General features: G+C 32.1%; 2 protein-coding genes across 3 annotated transcripts; both read right to left on the bottom strand.

Moving 5' to 3' along the window:
• Position 1: 1 nt before the first annotated feature.
• LOC133675501 (G-type lectin S-receptor-like serine/threonine-protein kinase At4g27290) lies at positions 2 to 4,021 on the bottom strand. Its single transcript, XM_062096907.1, has 7 exons — positions 2,592 to 4,021; positions 2,104 to 2,241; positions 1,755 to 1,912; positions 1,388 to 1,598; positions 746 to 983; positions 513 to 663; positions 2 to 439 (listed from the first exon to the last, which is right to left on the bottom strand). The coding sequence occupies exons 1-7, from the start codon at positions 3,859 to 3,861 to the stop codon at positions 137 to 139; spliced, it is 2,469 nt and encodes an 822-aa protein (XP_061952891.1). The 5' UTR covers positions 3,862 to 4,021; the 3' UTR covers positions 2 to 136.
• Positions 4,022 to 10,485: 6,464 nt separating this feature from the next.
• LOC133675488 (G-type lectin S-receptor-like serine/threonine-protein kinase At4g27290) lies at positions 10,486 to 14,511 on the bottom strand. Of its 2 annotated transcripts, none has more exons than XM_062096891.1 (7): positions 13,134 to 14,511; positions 12,365 to 12,529; positions 12,050 to 12,204; positions 11,734 to 11,944; positions 11,392 to 11,629; positions 11,148 to 11,298; positions 10,486 to 11,066 (listed from the first exon to the last, which is right to left on the bottom strand). In XM_062096891.1, exons 1-7 carry the CDS (start codon positions 14,407 to 14,409, stop codon positions 10,761 to 10,763), a joined length of 2,502 nt encoding a protein of 833 aa, XP_061952875.1. In that variant the 5' UTR covers positions 14,410 to 14,511; the 3' UTR covers positions 10,486 to 10,760. The 2 variants fall into 2 exon arrangements, with proteins under 2 accessions (XP_061952875.1, XP_061952880.1); XM_062096896.1 differs by having other exon boundaries at positions 12,374 to 12,529.
• Between the last annotated feature and the right edge of the window lie 5,084 nt (positions 14,512 to 19,595).

The following is a 19,595-nucleotide window of genomic DNA, read 5'->3' as shown; positions in this document are numbered from 1 at the left end:
ATGCCTATACAAATGATAATATAACTAAATAATTTCTGAATGAGAGAACAAAAGACAGAAAACCATGGAGTAGTTTCTATAACAGATTAAGTCCCAGGTATGAAAAGCAGAAAAACTACCATTACAAAAGAGTGAACTATCTTGCTTCTAGTTGTGTCATGGTGACTTCATTTGCTGAAACCTTGCTCTGAGTTGATGAAGAAGTTGCTTTACCAACGTCCCTTGTGGTAAAAAAACCAGGTTCTTTCGGCTGAGGCAATTCACTTTCACTGCCCAACATCATAACCACTGTTGACATGCTTGGCCTATCTCTCGGACTGCGTTGCACACATAATAGACCTATATGTATCGAACGCAGTACTTCATAGAAATTGCATGATTCTACAATTGATTCTGAAATAAGCTCTGAGGACCTGCCTTCTGTAAATAGTCTCCATGCCTGGCATTAAACATTATATTAGCATGCAGCTTGGAATGCAGAGATAATAAAATGGCTCTGCTGCTAAACTTACATGTCCGAGAAGGTTCTGCTTGTGGTCTGGATGACAAAATCCTTTATTTCTCTTGCCACTCACTATCTCTAGCACCATTACACCAAAGCTGAAGACATCTGATTTCACAGAGTAGAGTCCATCAATTGCATACTCTGGTGCTATGTAGCCACTGCAGGAAGACATTCAATGTTAGAAAATGCTAAATCACATTTCAAGAACTGGAAACGACCGGCAAATAGAAGAGCACTTACTATGTTCCCACCACCTTATTTGTATTGGCTTCAGTTTCGTTTCCTCCGACACTTCTAGCCAGGCCAAAATCAGAAATTTTTGGGTTCATTTCATGATCTAATAAAATGTTGCTGGCTTTCAGATCTCTGTGAATTATTCTTAGTCTCGAATCTTGGTGAAGATAAAGGAGTCCCCGAGCAATCCCATTGATAATGTGGAAGCGTTGAGGCCAGTCTAGTACCTTGTCCCTTGTTTTATCTGCCAAAATTTTGTTCGTTATTTAATTATTTTCAGGTTATTTAAATGCATGGGAAGGAGAAAAGGCAATGCGTAACCGATATTTTGATGTATGTTCTGGTATGACGAATTGTAATGGCAGCATGTGTGACAAGAGAAGCAGAGAAATCCCTTCCTCAATACTCAGCGCATCATTTTCAAATGGATTATAGAGGAAGCTTAACAGGGGCAGGTTAAAGGTACTTGTGATCTCTCCTCTCTCTCAATACATATGCTACTAATTTTGATTTTGCTACCAAGACTTGGCATTAGCCGTGGTTCCAGTCAAAGCATCACTTAAAGAAAGTAGGATTTGGAGTTTGCGTGACAACAAAATTAAGCGAGAAATACAGTAGCTAAATTTGTAAGGGTTTTGAGACACGTACCGAAGATAAAGAAGTCCAAGCTTTTGTTGGGCATCATCTCATAGATCAGCATCGTTTCATCACCTTCAATGCAGCAACCTAGAAGCTTCACTAGATTTCGATGCTGAAGTTTCACAATATGCAAGACTTCGTTTTTGAATTCATCGAGTCCTTGTTTTGAAGTCTTTGAAAGCCTCTTCACAGCTATTTCTTGTCCATCGTTTAGCTTTCCCTGTAAATGGTCACTCCACATTTATTATAAGCATGCCTTATTTTCATTTTACTAAAACTGATACCTTGCACAGAGATACATCAGCGCTGCCAGTAGCTTGTACCACTAGATTTCGAAAATGTCGACAAATTGTGTGGCTGTTTATCAAAGCATTACCTGATAGACAGTTCCAAAACCACCTTCTCCGAGTATATTGGCCGGAGAAAAGTCGTTGGTGGCACGAGACATCGTACTTAAATCAAACAAGGGCAATTTTAGATCTTCCTCCTCGCCCTGGTTATTTTGACTTGGTTCCAGAATATCTTTCTTTTTTCCTGCGAAGTATCATAGCAATGACTTGAAAAGAAACAAATAATCATCTATGTTCTGTTGAATTTCAAATATATTGAATTCCTTTACAAATTTCTGTGATATCTCATATGAGTAACAACCATGTATAAATGTTTAACAAGCTTGAAATGACTAGACGCAGGGAATTTATGATTTAATGGATTGGAGAACTTACTGTTTTTCAGCATCTTCTTTCTCCGGACAAGCAGGATCAAGGCTAGACTGAAGGCCACTGCTATAGATAACACAGAAATTATTATGCTCCACGTTCGTTTTTTCTCTTTGGATTTGGCCTCTGCGGAACCAGCTTTTTCTAGACATAAGGCAGTTAAGAGAAGAGAAACTTAAAGTTAGAAATCAGATAGGAAATTCTCATTATTGCTTTGCTCGAGTGGTTGATTAGTATGGGTGAACAAAAGTCATTAGGGAGCCAGACCAATCGAACTCTCTCATATATGATATTCATTAGCTGTAAAACAAATATGTTCATGTATCTATCGATTCAGCATGAGCAAGACGCCAATCTAGATGAGAAAATTCACCACAATGACATAACATTCAGACAGTTAATTCATGCAGTAAGATATGTTCATGTACTACATTTGGCAAGTTAATAGAATCTCAGCATTTGAGAGTTGCATCTGAGGAGAGAGGATTTCATACCTAGTTCTGATGCAGCCATCCTTATATAAATATCTTGCCCATTTTCATTGATCTGTCTCATATCAACCAGGTCACCTAACCAGAGCAAGCATCCACTCCCTCCATTAATGCTGATGTCCAAATTTGCATAAGCTGTACAGGAGCAGTTCTTCAGGCATGTGCTTCTGCACTCGTCAAGACTCATGGTCCTGTTAAACCAGGATTTTCTTGTTTCAGGCAACTTTACGCCAGAGAACTTTCGAAACCCATCTTCAGAACAATTCAATGGAGTCTTTCTAACACAACCACTTGACCAATCCATTGTGTCCCAGTCTTTAGAAACATTTGGAGAAAATCCTTTCAAACAACCACATACAGGGGAGTTGTTGATACTACAGGTGGCATATGCACCACAAAGTGCATAACGATCGCAATTATCAGTTTGCACTGAAAGATAAAGTTCCCAAGATTGCGTTCGATCAATCCAGGTGAAGCGCTGGATAGCACCATTCTGGTTTATCACCATCCTTGAAAGAAATGAGCTGTTAACAAGCTTATAGGTGTAGTATTCCTCATCACCATCATAAACGAATCTGTATGTGTATATTGGATTTGGTTTCAGTTGAGGAGTACCACTGAACCGCATACCATTCCATGGTCCGGACCGAAACCTCTCGCTTGAGCCCTCTCTCATAATTAACTCAGAATATGCAGCAGGATCAAGTCTGAAAGTATAATTACCTCTAGAAGGGTCATCAACTGACTTCCATGATGATACGTACCGATCCAGACTTGTTACTTTATTCCTTCCAAGCTTCATCTCTGGCAGGAACGTATCGCCCGGATAGTCAAAACTCTGCCACAAGGAATTTTCCAGGTTACCATCACCCTCCTCTTTCACAACAAGGTTTCCTGAATCCAAAAGCTGCGCAATCGGATTTCTCGCAGACCTTGATGAGTTGGAAGACCATATTGTGCTCCCACTTTGATCAGCAAGGATAAGAATTCCTTGGCTAGTAATCCTTAAAACACCTGAAGAATCATTAAGCGGGGTTCCTCTGTTAGCAACCCAAACTATAGTCGTGGTAGATATTTGGTTGTACGATATACCCAAGTAACGGTTGATGGAGCTGCCGAAGCTGAAAAATCCCAGTTTAAAGCTTCCACTAGCTGAAACAATGGAATCCCCATCTTTAAATGATTGAGTTGTATTTATGGAGTCAACTGCTGTGGATGGTATTATAATCAGCAACAAAGAGGAGCAAAAAAGAAGCACGCTAAAGCAATCCATTGATATTCACATGGTTTTGGATGCAGTGCCAAACTATTTTTGACCAGGATGTAAAATAACCAATGGAAAGAAAATGGAAGAAGGGAGATTCAAGCCCTTGAAATAATCTACTGAGAAAGCTACAGAAAGTAGCAAATGCCATTATAGAAGTGCAGTATGGCCCATAGAGCGCAAAAAAGTCTAGAGACTAGACGGCTTCCTATATCAAGAAAGGGAAAGATATTCCAAGTGCTCCTTTCAACAGCTTGGCATTGACCTGCACATTATCACTGACCTGTCCATTGATGTAGGCCCCGTTTGATTTGTCTTTTTCAAAAAATTAATTTCTTTTTATACTTTCGATTTTATTTTATTTTTTTGTTATTGTTAAAAATAAATTTTAAAATAAAAAATAAATCACAACGACAATCATGCTCACAGCGAAAAGAGGCTGCCAATCACAACGACAAACATGCTCGGAAGAGGCTTTTGTCAGTATCGTTCCACGCGTACATCGAACTCATGGATAACATTTTTCGATCAAATTACAAATCAAAACCAATTATAAGTGCTCTGTCTGCATGTTGTCTATGAAGCTATGTACAGTAGATTATAATAATAAAGTTGTGATTTTGCCTTCACCCCAGAATTATCAAGCCTTACATGGGGTAGAATACTTTTTTTCTAATGGTCAAAAATATAATTTATGAATTGGACCGAAGGATGAAGATCTTTACCAATTTTTCAACACGGTAAAATTACATAATTATTTTTTAAAATAAAATTTTCTAAACCTAATTTTAAAGGCTTTATCATCTTTTTATTTTTTATAAATAATAAAATGACTCATTTAACCTTAAAGATAATTTTTTATATAAATCAGGTCCAGGTACCTTAGCTTCTTTTTATTTTGGTTTTTTTTATAATAATTAAATTGATCCACATGTTTTTAGTAATTTACTTAATATAGATATTATTAAAAAAATTAGTTAATGCATGCAATTATCTCTGTATTTTTTTGGGCGGCATGTTAGACATCATGTGGTAGTCATACGGTGACTTATATGGTATCATTTGATTTATCTCGGCTTCCTCTCCATCCTACTATGGTGCATGTTCAAAACGAACCTCTAGTTTGGCATACACGACCCCTTTTTTTTCCTTTCTCCTCCTCAATTTCCATGATAACCCTGTAAAATTTAAAAGCAACCCTTTAATTTATTATTTCTTCATATTTGATCCTTTTTTTATTATTATTTATTTTATTTAAGATGATTTATGAAATTAGATTTTTTTCAATTTCATCTCCCTTCATTTTTTTTATCTTTTAGATTTGATTCTTATTTTTTTAATTGATATTTGTTTTATTTGAGATGATTTTTAAAAGTTTATTTTTTTATGATTTTATCTTTCTTATGTTTTTTTTCTACCAATTTGATCCTTGTTATTTTAATTGCTATTTTTTTTCTTGCTAATGTTTTAAAATTGATTTTTTATTACATGCCTCAACATTGAATTTGTTGGAAATTGAGCATTTTGATTGAGCCCGGGTATAAATTTCACGAGTTGTAAGTTTAAAAGATTAACCCAGGTTTAAAAAATTAACCTAAGTCTGCTTGGTTTTTTTTATGTTTTTTAAACTCATGTTTTTTTCAATCTCATCCCTCTATATTTATTTAATTGAAGATTGGACTCCATTATTTTTTTTATTTGCTTTTTATAGGATCTTTTCTTAATTTTGATAATGATTCAAGTTATTCCAGGTCTTTTTATTTATCGTTCTCTATTAAATTTAACTTTTTCTAGAAAATATTTTTCAATTATATTAAATTAACTGATCATATATAAGTGTTTATTTTATGATATTTTATTTAGTTTACTTTTTATGTCGTTGCTTTAATAGTTTGTTTGGCCTCTCTTGATGTCATCATGGAACCTTTTATAATAACGTTTGAACCGTCTCGATAATTTATTTTTGGTGATTTAGCGATGTCAATGATAGAGCTTCAACAAGTTTCTTTTTTTTTCATTTCAAGTATGATACTGACATATTATTTTTTTATAATTAATTATTATTATTTAAAAAGTTAATTAGGCTTAAATATAATTTTACCTACTAATTTCCGAGTTAAGCCAGTCTAACTGCTTATGTGTCTAGCGTAGACTTTGAATTTTGTAAGGCTGTGACCATGTGAGTTGATCATTACCGTATGGAGAAATCTTTGAACTAAATCCCGGCTCCACCACAATCATAGGACTGTACGCAATGACTATATTTGATATGGTTCTTATGATTTTAAGAGAAATCAGTGATCAAAATGGCAATAACTAGGAGCTAGCAGTCTTCATTGTTTTTGTCTGTCATCTTCATTAATCGCCTAATCAAAATGTTTTTGTCTGTAATCAAAATGCAGTCCACTGCATTTCATGTTGTCAAATTATTTTGTATTATATTAAACTATATTTAATTTCTCGTAACAAGAGCATGGAAAATATAAAAGATTGTTCAGGATAAACCTAAAAAGTATAGAATTTTAAATTTATAAACATGCAAAATAAAATTCAAGACAAACATGCATTCAACATTAATATAACAAAAAAAATACTAGTATGTCTATATATATATATATATATATATATAAAAAAAAAAAAAAAACTTCCAATATATATATAAGATCAAAGTTTTAGCATGTATAATAATAATAAAAATAACAATGTTTAGATTAAAATAAAAATGGTATTTATTTTTGAAGTATTTTAAAGAAATGAAATTTTTATTGTTGTCAATAATGAATCATATATCTTTAAGAGTTTATTGCTCCTTATTTGTGTAATTAGGATGTTTGTAACATGTTTCGAAAGATTCCAATACCACCTTTTTAGTTTAGATGCGCTTTTAAACAAGACCTCCGAACAAAAATAAAAAAAACTTAAATATTTTTTAACAAAATATAAATTTAAAGTATAAATTATAGGACAGTCCTCCAAATCTTGAAATCTCCATTCCCCCCTTCTAGAATTTCAACATAGAACATATAAAATAGAAATAACTAAGTTATAACCACTTGGACTTCCATTTATTGACTAAAAACTAAATCATTGCTTATATTATGTTGAGAGTTGCATAAATTTTTTTAATTAAATTTTTTTAAATTTTATATTTAAATATTAAGTTGATTAAGAATAAAGATTTATAATTTGTTTTGATTTGTTATCTATAAAGTTATCCTGGACACATGACATGTGTCATGGATTTAACAGGTAAACACAAGTTGACTAGGATTGTTTTTTTTTTTATTATTTATTTTTAATTTCATCCTTTAACATTGAGTTGATTAGGAATTAAGCTTTATATTTTGTTTCGATTTTTTTCTAAAAAGTTATCAAGATCTCATGATCCGGATTACGAATTTAATAGATTAACCTAAATTGATTTAATATATTGTCGTCCCAACATTTTTTTCTTGAAAAAAAGATATCATTTTAAAAATTTCTCGAGTTAAAATATGTTTTTATTGATTATTAAATTTATTTTTAAATCCATCAAGTTAACTGGATCACGTTAAATAAACCTGGATACAAGTTTTTTTAATTAAAGAAATAGGTTAACAATGCCTTTAAATTTTTTTTAATGTTAAAAAAATAATAATAATCGGACTTGCAGCTAAGACAGAACGAAGATACAGTGTTCTATAATTACTGTGGTATCCAGGCATCAAGTCCACAATCCAGCTAAAGAAGACAGATCATTCTAACCATCTAGGTGGTGGCCTAGTGGTAAAAGCTTGGGACTAAGGGGTTTGCTCCCTCTTAGGTCTCAGGTTCAAACCCTATGGCTGCTCATATGATGGCCACTGGAGGCTTACATGGTCGTTAACTTCAGGACCCGTGGGATTAGTCGAGGTGCGCGCAAGCTGGCCCAGACACCCACGATAATCAAAAAAAAAAAAAAAAGACAGATCATTCTTGCTGAATATATGAAATTCGGAAAAGTTCAAATTCTTCCATGGCATCTTCCTCCTTCCACATTCATTCATGTTTCCGATATGGTTTACCCAACAGTGGCTAGCAGTCATTCATAATCAATGGGTCTTTGCTTTTATTTCGTCCAGTCGTCTAATTTGAAAGACGATTTTCTTTTGAACTTGGATCATGCCTGGCTTCTATGAACGATTATTGTCTTCTAATCCACGGTTCATGTATTACTGTAATGTTCTTAAACCGGAGCCGAGTTGTTAACCCGACCGATTCTGCCGTGTATTTGAGTTAACTGTAGGTCTTTTAATTTACTCGTAGACCTAATTATTTTTTATCAGATCGGCTTTTGATCCATCGGCCAATTAAGTTTCGTTCGGTATAATGATAGATTTTATTTTTTTAAAATGTTTTTTCATTTTTTTATTTAAAAAATATCATATTAATGTTTTTAGATTTTTTCAATAATTTTGATATACTAATATAAATTTAAAAAAATGTGATTTTTTTTTATTTTAATATATTTTTAATTAAAAAATACCTTAAATTTTATTACTAAACACACACTAATTTTGGTTAGATTAATGACTTATCTTACAAATCCTATAAGCTTAGAGAGTATAATCATTATAACTTTAACTATTTGTTTAGAAGTGCGGCGTATATATTTTTTAAAGTATTTTTTAGTTAGAAATACATCAAAATAATATATATATATATATATATATATTTTAAATTTATTTTTAAAATCAGCACATCAAAACAATCAATAAAACCATAAAAAACAAAAAATTTAAAGTTAGGAAAATTAAAAATTTTCATAGGTATAATTGAACTACAATACCAAACACCACCTCAACTCTATATATTAAGAGTCTATTTGTTTTTGTATTTTAAAAGTGTTTTTTAGAACATTTAATTTTTTTAATTTTTTCTTTACTTAAATTTAATTTTTATTATTATTTTAAATTATTTTTATGTACTAATTTGAAGAAAATTTTAAAAAAATAAAAAATATATTATTTTAATATATTTACAACTAAAAAAAATTAAAAAGCCATATACTATCAAATGTCTAATATTCGACAATTATCACTAAAACATACTTTATCTAAAGAAAAAAGCTCAATACAGAGAAGACAACCGAAAGCGCGCATTATTAGTTTGGCAGTAGGGACTACCACAACTTGCAATAATATGTTATAATTATTTTTGTTATTACAGCCAGCCGAGAATCATTTATGCCTATAGTTTATCCAAAGGGTTATTGTTTGTCAAGTCGTGTCATTTAGCTTTTATTGCTTTTTGACGAAAACATAGTGCATAAGTATTTGCCCAAAAATTCAAGATTAAAGTCATTTGAAAAATAAAAAAATAAACGCCAAGAAAATCGGCATTTTTTTAATGATGCCATCCACCGCTCACCATGATCAATTCACATGGAAATTATTGAATATATATATATATATATATATATATATATATATATATATATATATATGACTTTGTTAAAAGCTCGAGATGAAGCATGAAACAATAAAAATTAAAAGGATTTTTTAATATTTTATTTATAAATTAAATTTAATAACTATAAAATAAACAACGATACTAGAAATTCAATGAATACCAACAAAATTACCGACAGAATTTTTCCATCAGTACTTTGCGGTGATATTTACCGACCGATTTAAATTCGTCGGTATATATCGACGGTGTTTTACAATGTTGCGAGGAGGGTGTGGGAGAATCACGTGGCAACTAGTCAACATTGAAAACATTACGATATTTTTTAAAAAAACATTATATTTTAAAATCTAATTTGTCATTAACTCATATAAAATTCGTTAATGGAAATAGGTTGCGTGACTTTTGGTATGAAGCGCAGTTAAAAAACCAAAAAATACGCCAGAGATAACGGTCTGCAAAGCTAGAATGACATGACGGTTTGGAAGGATTTCAGGCCGCCATACATCTCAGAGGATACATGGACGCAATATATTTAGCACATGACGTCTGAGCGGTTCACACGACACTCACAGTCCGGTGCCGACAACCGGAACCGGCAAATTCATGATTCGGTGATCACGCACACCGGTGGCTCTGTTCCGTTTATTGCACATACGAAGCGAATGGTAAGATTAATTTTAATGAAATCTATCGTTAATTAATTTTTGTTGTTATTTATAAATATATTTAACTTGTAAATTTTTTTTTCTTACAGGCTACATCTCATGGATATGAGCTGAGCTCAATGGAGCTGTTTATAGAGACACACATGCGAAGTAAAAACCGTGAAAGGGGGGTGCAATAGTTCGTAGATAACTGCATTCAACATTTCATGGTATGTTCATTCAATCATTTTATTTCTTAAGTTATTATTTTCTTGAATTGAATGTGATGATTTATTTTTTAATTTTCAGAAGACATATAATAGTCGGTTGAGGGAGAGATATGAGGACAATCTTTCGACCCATTCAGATTTACACCGACATAATGGTAATCTTATGCCGACAGAATTAGCGACAGAATATCGAATTACCAACAAATATTATTCCAACAAACGTATTTAGTCGGTAAAATTTACACCGACATAATGGTAATCTTATGCCGACGAAAAATTTTTTATTGGCAAAACTGTTAAATATTGTAGTGCAATGCATTAAAAAAATATTTGAATTCAAAACTTTAGGAAAATATGAATATCAGTAAAAATATAAATCAAGAGTTTCATTTTTATATACATGTACACGCCACTAAATACTTTTGCACTCTTGCTAAAAAAAAAAAAAATTTTCTACATTCGAAATGTTTATACAAATCAAATGTAATTTATCGTTTCTTTCTCTTGTAACTCCTCAAAAACTTCAGCCTGGGAAAGGTGATGGATACATTTGCCTGCCAACCATGATCCTGATTTCACTCTTGAAAAATTCATTTCGTTAATTTTACCTAGCATCAATCAATGTGATAGTAACTTCATTGACAGAACACGATTCTGGCTTGCTTGAGGAAGAACTTGCATCAATCAACTTTCTTTCAGTGAAAAAGCCAGGCTCTGTCGGTTGAGGCAATGTCCCTTCACCGCTTAACATTAGAACCACTGTTGACATGCTTGGCCTATCTTCTGGGGAGTGTTGCACACATAACAGACCCACATGGATTGACCTCATCACTTCAGTTAGATCGCAGGTTTCCACTATTAAATTATCTATCAGCTCCAAGGGTCTTCCCTCTTTGAACAGTTTCCATGCCTGAAAATCTCAAGACACATTTTGTTACTACATGCACTCGCTTTAACATAACTGAAAGGAAAAAGATCACTTAGCCCTTACATGACCAAGAAGGTTGAGTTGATGTCCTGGATGATTAAACCCTCTGTTTCTCTTCCCACTTACAAGCTCTAACACCAAGACACCAAAGCTAAATACGTCGGATTTTATCGAGAATAGACCATCAATGGCATACTCCGGTGACATGTATCCACTGCAAAAGATATGAAGGTACTTGTAAGTTGTAAGCATTTTTTTTTCATCTTGAAATAAATAGGTGAAAAAGAAAAGAGCATTAGTTTCTTACTATGTTCCCACAACTCTTTTTGTATTTGCTCCTGTTTCATTCCCTCCGAAACTTCTAGCCATGCCAAAGTCTGAGATTTTTGGATTCATCTCGTCATCTAGTAAGATGTTGCTAGGTTTAAGGTCTCTATGAATAATTCTTAATCTTGAGTCTTGATGAAGATAAAGTAGTCCTCTCGAAATGCCATTGATGATATGTAACCTCTTGGGCCAGTCCAGTAACTTGCTTTGCTTTTGATCTGTCCATCATACATTTATGACCATGTTAATCCATGTTGACACTCAATCAATTCACTTGGGACTTCATGCTATAAACAAACATATAAATTTGGTAGGTTGATACCATTTATGTAGAAGTCTAAGCTTTTCTTGGGCATGTATTCATAGATCAAAATCTTTTCATCTCGTTGAATGCAATATCCTAGAAGCTTTACAAGGTTTCGGTGCTGAAGTTGCGCAATGCATTTAACTTCATTCATGAACTCATCAAGCCCTTGTCTGGATTCCTTGGAAAGCCTCTTCACAGCTATTTCTTGTCCATCGTTAAACACTCCCTGCAAAATATGCAATAGAATTGGATATTACAATGATTTTTCGATGCTAATATGTCATTTAGATGCACGTGGACCTCAAATTTCAAGTAAAGCTGAATGTGTTACCTTATAGACAGGTCCAAACCCACCCTCCCCAAGAAAATTGGTGAATGAGAAGTCATTGGTAGCTTTAGCTAATGTAGTGAAGTCATAGTGTGGTAGATCAAGATCTTCCTCCTGGTAAGTTGTGGAGAAGCTATTTTCTGGAACCTGTTCCATCCCTGTGAAATGGTAAAGAGGGGTATAAACAAAAATAAAATAAAAATAGTTGTAATCTTCTTACTAATCCTACAATTTATAACCTCATTCATCGCATTCATAACTACAAAAATACTAAAAAGGATCAAATATGAGCTGATATTTGAAGGTAACGTTGCTTACTTGACCTACCATGACTGGTAGCATCTCTCTTTCGCTGCTTCTTTTTCTTCCGTATGAACAAGCATATGCCCATGCATATGACGAACAGTGATGCCAATATTGAGCCCACTATAACACCAACTTTGTTATTTCCTTCGGAGCCCCCTTGATCTTGATTTGCAGCGGCTACAAGAAAATTGCCATCATGAGTCCATAATCAATTTCGAGAAATATCTCCATATGAATGCAGAGACAGTGACATACAACGAATTTTTAATTTCCTTTTCAAGATTACATTTTAACATAGTTGATTGCGCATTTGGGTGATAAACTCTTGCTTTCAGCATTGTGTGTTAGCACTTTGATCTCGGCAATATGACCAGATTAACATGACTTTAGTAACTTCAGGGACCAGTTTGACCAGAAAACTCATTGCGTTCTAAGATTTTCTATTGACAATATTGCAATGCTGTGTCAGCTACCACTTAACTAGACATATGCGGAGGAAAGCAAACTGGAGAGGTGTGAATTTAGATGGACAGTTCAGCCACAGTATCTTGAACAAAATCTCTAGTTTGACAAAGTTAAAAGTAGATGTTTCTTTCTCTGCTGTCTTGAAAAGGACATGGTGATATTCATATTGGATTCAAAGACTTGCTCTAACATTTCACATGTTAGGCAGCTACTTATTTTTTTTTAAAAAAAACAGAAATCATGAACATGATAATAAATTGATATTTCTAGATTTTTGCTTCAAAATTATTATGAAATGCAGCAAGTTTTTAATTACCTGCTTCAGAAGCGGCCATCCTAATGTAAAGATCCTGCCCATCATCTGTATACTGTCTGATATCAATCAGGTCTTGATCAAACCAGAGAAAGCATCCACTTCCTTTCCCTCTTAAATCTGAATTGGCATAAGCCATGCAAGAACAATTCTTCAAGCATTCTGCCCTGCATTCCTCCGTGGTCATGCTTGTATTAACCATCCAATTATTCCCTTGAGGCAGTTTAACGTTGGAATACTTGATGAATCCATCTCCAATCTTGCAATCCAATGGCGTCCTTCGAATGCATCCACCAGACCAGTCTGCCATTTGCCATTGTGCTTGGTTTTTCGGCACGAATCTGTTCAAACAACTGCAAGCAGGAGAAGTGCCGATGTTGCACCTTCCATAAGCACCACATAAATTATAATTATCGCAGTTGTCTGCCGGTGCGCTGGCGTACACAATCCAATTATTAATTCGATCTATCCAAGTAAGCCGATTCATGACACCATCTTCATACAAAACCAACGTTGTAATAACAGAAATGTTAAACAGATCATAGGTGAAGTATGCTATCTCGTCATTGAACACAAAGGTATAGTTATAAATGGGATCTGGTTTCAAATAAGGCAGACCGCTAAACCCGATGCCATTCCACGGCCCTGAACGAGACCTCAAATCTGAATTATCATTGACAACCAACTCTAAACGCTTGGGGTCAACCTCAAAAACATACTTGCCTGGAGAAGGATCATCGGCGCTCTTCCACGATGATATGATCACGTCCAAGCCTGGAGCTATACGCCCAACTTTCATTCCTGGAAGAAACGTATTGCCAGGATGATGGAAACTTTGCCAGAAGATGTTTTCCAGGCTATTATCATCTACGTTTCTGACAACAAGATTTCCTGTTTCCAGAAGCTGCGCAACCGGGTTTCGCGCTTGCCTTGATGAGTTGGAAGACCAAATGACACTGTTGTTCTGATTGTAAAGCATGAGAATCCCCCTTTCATCGACCTTGAAAACTCCAGATTTATTAGCGATTGGTGTTTCTCTGTTGGCAACCCAAACGACTCTTCCCTTAGATATCTTGTTGTACCATATTCCAAAGTATCTTCTGGTGGAATTTCCAGGGCTGAAAAACCCCATTTCGTAGTTTCCACCACTTGATACAATGGTCTTCCCATCAGTGATGTTCTGGTTTGCAGCTATGGTATCTGCTGCCAAGGATGTTGTGAAGGAAGAAGTGAAACAGGAGAAGAAAAGAAGAAGGGGAAGGGCAATTAGGCGTTTCATCTCTGTTTTCAACCAAAATTTATTTCAGGATTGAAAACCAGGCAATGGCATTAAATGAGTGATGAGGACTGGGTCAGTTCTCATGACCCCCTCCATCGTGTTAACTATTTGACTCCAATCTTATAAAGAATTAGGTAATCAAGTGCCTTAAGCAAAGATTTTTTTTATTATTATTATTTAAATATTTGGATAATACGACAAATGTGAGAAACTGAGAATGCTTTTCTTCAATAAATTTTCATATCAAGTTGACGAACAGGTATAAAAAAGATTGTGAGATTTATGCCATTGATTTTTAGAAACTCTTTCAAGAAATAAGATGATTACCATAAAAAAAAAATAAAAAGAAGAGAATTAACTTATTCAATTCATGAAAAACTAAATAGATCCTTACACACAATAGACAGACAGTAAACAATGCAGCACCAATAAGTAGAAATTATATAAGATAATCTTCGACGAGGGTAGCTCAATAATTAGGTTTTCGTTCTGCTTTTAAATACGTATGAGTTTGAATTTTTTTAACGTTATTGAAAACTTGCATTAACTTTAAAATTTATAAAATTAAATTAATTAAAATATATATAAATTACCTCGATATTTCATAAAATTTTTTATAGAAAATCGTAATTATCAGCAGATTTTATTTATTTTTATTCTTTAGTTTAACGTAAGTATTCGGGTCAACTTGCGCGCACCTCGATTAATTTCACTGGCCCTGAAATTAATGACCATATAAGTCTTCAGTAACCATCATATAAGTAATCATAGGACTCGAACCTAAAATCACAGAACAAATAAATTTTTTAATTTTAAATTTTTATTTTTAACCACCCACCTAGATAATTTATTTATTTATTTATTTTTATTTGGACAGAATGGGTTTTTGCAAGGTATCAGCCAATCCACTTGCAAGGTGGCGTTGATCTCCATCGGTAGACCGGACCCACAACGAATATCGTGGCAACTAGCCGCACCAGCAGCCATCCACAACACGCACTGAATTCTTGACAAAGCTATTCGATGACTCTGTGCGTGGAGTTAATGGGCGTCTACCATTAAAGTTGACTGCCGTTGTCAGCCGGTCATCTTTGAATTCTTTAAGCATAAAGTGTAATTGATAGCTCTAGTCCGTGAAATCCAACCTCACTCCTCTACTGTTGCATGGTGACCGCCTAATTGTTTAGATTTTCTGCTTTGAAAATGTGACCTCTGCTTTTTGAAAATCACACCTAAATGTAGAAACTAAGGGTCCGAAGGCAAAATAATTTTATTTCCAAGACTTTGGAGGACCATGTGAATATTATATATAATGGCAAACCTTATTCACTTACGGCACGTTCAAGTACAATTATTTGTTTTTGTATTTTAAAAATATTTTTGAAAAAATTTAAAATTTAAAATAATATTTTTTTATGTTTTTAAATCATTTTAATATGCTGGTATCAAAATTTATTTTTAAAAAATAAAAAAATATATATTATTTTGATATATTTTCAAGCGAAAAATACTTTGAAAAATAACAGCAACTACACTCCCAAACAATTTTGTGTTTCAAGAGTATTTTTGAAAATGTTTAATTTTTTAACTTCAATTTTAATTTTAAATTAATATTTTTTTATATTATTTTAATACACTAATATCATAATTTGTATTTTTAAAAAATTTATTTCTTTTTAACATCGTAATTGCTAAAATCTACCACAATATCAATCATGGAATAAATTCTCTGATAATTTAGGCCCGGTCTCTGAAGAAATGGACTCGTGTTTTGCCTGATTACGATGAATGGAATGGTGATTTGTTTGTATATTGTAACGGACTTGTAATTACGGAAACCATGGTCCCTGGATGGGGTTTCCAACAAGACCACAGAATGCTCTGTCTCGAGTCTGCGGTCTTCTATGAAATAGATGCCTCTTTTTAGACTGGAAAAGATGGGAACCTTTTTGATTAATTGCACGAAAGGTTATATGCACCAAAACAAAAGGGATAAAACGAAGCTTCTTTCATATTTCTTACTTTATTAAAAGATAACCCTCTCTCTTGATCTCCTTTATTTTTTATTAAATCAAAATTTTATTTTTTAATCTTTTTATGTTTATTTCTCATTAAAAAAAAACTACGCTTGGTTTTAATAAAAGTGTTTTTATTTTTATTTTTATATTAATTTTAGTTTTTATCTTTTATTTTATTTTTTTCTCTTATCAATTTTTAATTGAAATATTATATCTATTACATTTGGTTCTTACTCTTTTAATTGTTTATTTAAAATAATTTATGAAATTAAATATTTTTTTTAATTTCATTCTCTTTTAATTTTTTATCTGTTAGATTTGATCTCTATTTTTTTATAACTATTTATTTTATTTGAAATAATTTATAAAATTAGAATTTTATTTTTTAATTTTATACTCCTTCAACCTTTTTCTCTGTCAGATTTGATCATCATTCATTTGATCGCTGTTTGAATTATTTAAAATAATTTATAAAATTAGATTTTTTTTCAATTTCCCCCTCCTTTATCTTTTTCATTTATCAGTTTTGGTCCTTATTTTTTTAATAAACATGAAAAAATATTAATAAGTTGTTTTTAAACTTATTTTCTATAGTATAGCCAAATACTTCAAAAAGTATTTTCCAACTTAATTTTTCATGAAATTATTAAATATTAAAAAATAATTTATTTTTTAAAAATTTATAATTTTCCGTCGAAACAGGGACTTCATTTACTTTTGTTTTCTCCAATGTATAGAAATGTTTTTGGTTAGTCGATCATTTATGATTTTATTATTATTATTATGAATCAGAGGCCTGAAATCTAATTGTAACAGTGTGGATAATAATGGTTAACTTAGTCTATAATTTTAGGTATAACTATAACAATAGATAATCAGTTATATATTCGCTTAATTATTAACCATTTATTTTTATTTAAAAAATTCTAAGTGAAGTAATAAATTTAACAAATTCTAACAATCACATATCAAATATTCTCATTATAAAATAAAATAGAATAACATGAAACAAGCCTAAGTACTATGAAAAAATAAAAATGTTTCTTAAAGCTTACTAATTATTATAATTAATGAAGTAATTATAATTTTTAAATACATAACACAAGATAAATTAAACAGTAGATATTATTCTTTTAGTTTAATTAGTTATCACAAAAATTATAACCATAATTATAACGTATACCAATCATTGGGTTGTTAAACATAACCATATGTAAAAAATAAAATAAAAAGGCTTAATTATTTGAATTGATTCAAGTGGTAAATTACCTTTTGTTCTTGTTATTTAATTCCTCAAGGGGGGACGAGAATTTTGTTTTTTAAATTAAAATGACGTTGTTTTAATTATTAAAAAAACAAAAATCAATATGTTGCAACCGAGTTTTTAACCGGATTTTTTTGGGTCACTGGGTCACACCGGGTTTTTTTTTTCTCTATTTTTTTTTCAATTCGGCTTGGTTCCAGCTCCGGATTGGCTAGGTTCCGGGTCAACCCGCCAGGCCGGGCCGGGTTTCAAAACTATGATACAGCGGCTCCAAAATTCCCTTACTTCCGTTCAATGTTTTATCTAATTGTATATTGCATTTCTTCACTTTTTGTTGCTTTGATTAGTCCATTTTTTCAGTGATTTTATGGATAATCTTATAAGGGATTTAGAATTACTAAACTAATCTATTTGTCTCTCTCGTTGAAACTTTTGTTTTCTCTTGCATTTTCCTTTCTAGGTGTCTTGCTGTTGTTGGGGTTTTAGCAAACCATGTGTCAACTTATAAAGGGCTATTTTTGAAATAATATTTTTTTATATTTGAAATTACTCTACTAAATTAGAAGGTTTCTCATTTGATTTGCTTATACTTATTATTTTTTATGTTTAAATAGCCTCAAAAAATTCTAAACACATGAATTAATTTAACAAATTCAATTTTTAAAATTCCAAATAGCTATATATTAGTTTAAATTCTAAACACATGATCTAGAATCTCAAATACTACGTCCAAGGATATACGGACAAGTCGCAATATATCATCATTGGTTCCTCGCAATCATGTTCGAGCTCCTAATCTCTAGCCATACAGACGATTGTACGAGAACAAGTTCAAGCTTTGATGACTTGGCTTAGTGCTGAGATGACCCGATTTATGTTCAAGACGACCGGACTTAGGTGATTGTAAGAGGAGTTGTTATCAAACCTCGATGATTCATGTAATCTACCTCGTCACCCACCGAGTCTCAATAAAGATATGCCTCCTCCTCCTCTTTCAAGTTATGTCATTTAGATAAATTATATTCAATAATATTTTTTAAATTAATAATAAAAATTTGGTTTTTTTATGTATTTTAGTTCTATTTCTTTTATTTTTTGTTTTTTATTTAAATTTTTAAAAAAAATGTTAAATACAATACTGATAGAATTACCAACAAAATAATAATCATAAATGAAATCACTAACAAATTAAGTCTCTCAAAAAGTTCAAGATAGACGGAACCATCGATGAACTAATTCATTGATGAACTAATTCCCTCAAAAAGTTCTAGAATGTTGAGAATAAATTATAGGAGCATGCCACTGACAATATATAAATCTTTGATGGGTTAATTTCGTCGATGATATGAATTCTATCACCGATGAAATTATAGATGATTTATTTTATCTGTAATATGCTATACTCATTGATAGAATTACCGATGGAATGATACCTGTGAAAATTTTGAATTTGACACTCTTTTTTCATTTGTAAATCCATTAGTAATTATATTACTAACAAAATAACTAAAATAATAGAAATCACCAAAAATATATTTTTCAATGACCAATTATAGTTTGTAATTCTATCGGTAAGTAATTTTTCAATATAATTAGTGTTTAAATATTAATAGAATATTTCATCGATATTATGCAATATTCTAATCGTGTATTTACTTTAGCTTACATCGAAATTGATTTTTTATGATATTCATTACAAATATAATAATGTTTTCCATTAAATATAAAACATAAAATAGAAGTCCTTTCTTTCTTAAAATCAACTACAGAATTATATCATAACTTGTCTCCATAATGGAGATCGCAACTAGCAATGCAATCATAGCCAAATCAAACAAACACCCATAAAAGTACGCCACACCAACCAAATCTATTTCCCAAATTCAATATTTACTTGATGAAGG

The sequence above is a fragment of the Populus nigra genome, chromosome 1 (assembly GCF_951802175.1).
Source record: "Populus nigra chromosome 1, ddPopNigr1.1, whole genome shotgun sequence".
Classification (NCBI taxonomy): domain Eukaryota; kingdom Viridiplantae; phylum Streptophyta; class Magnoliopsida; order Malpighiales; family Salicaceae; genus Populus; species Populus nigra.
Note: the sequence above shows the minus strand (reverse complement) of the source record. Positions and strands in the feature narration are given on the sequence as shown.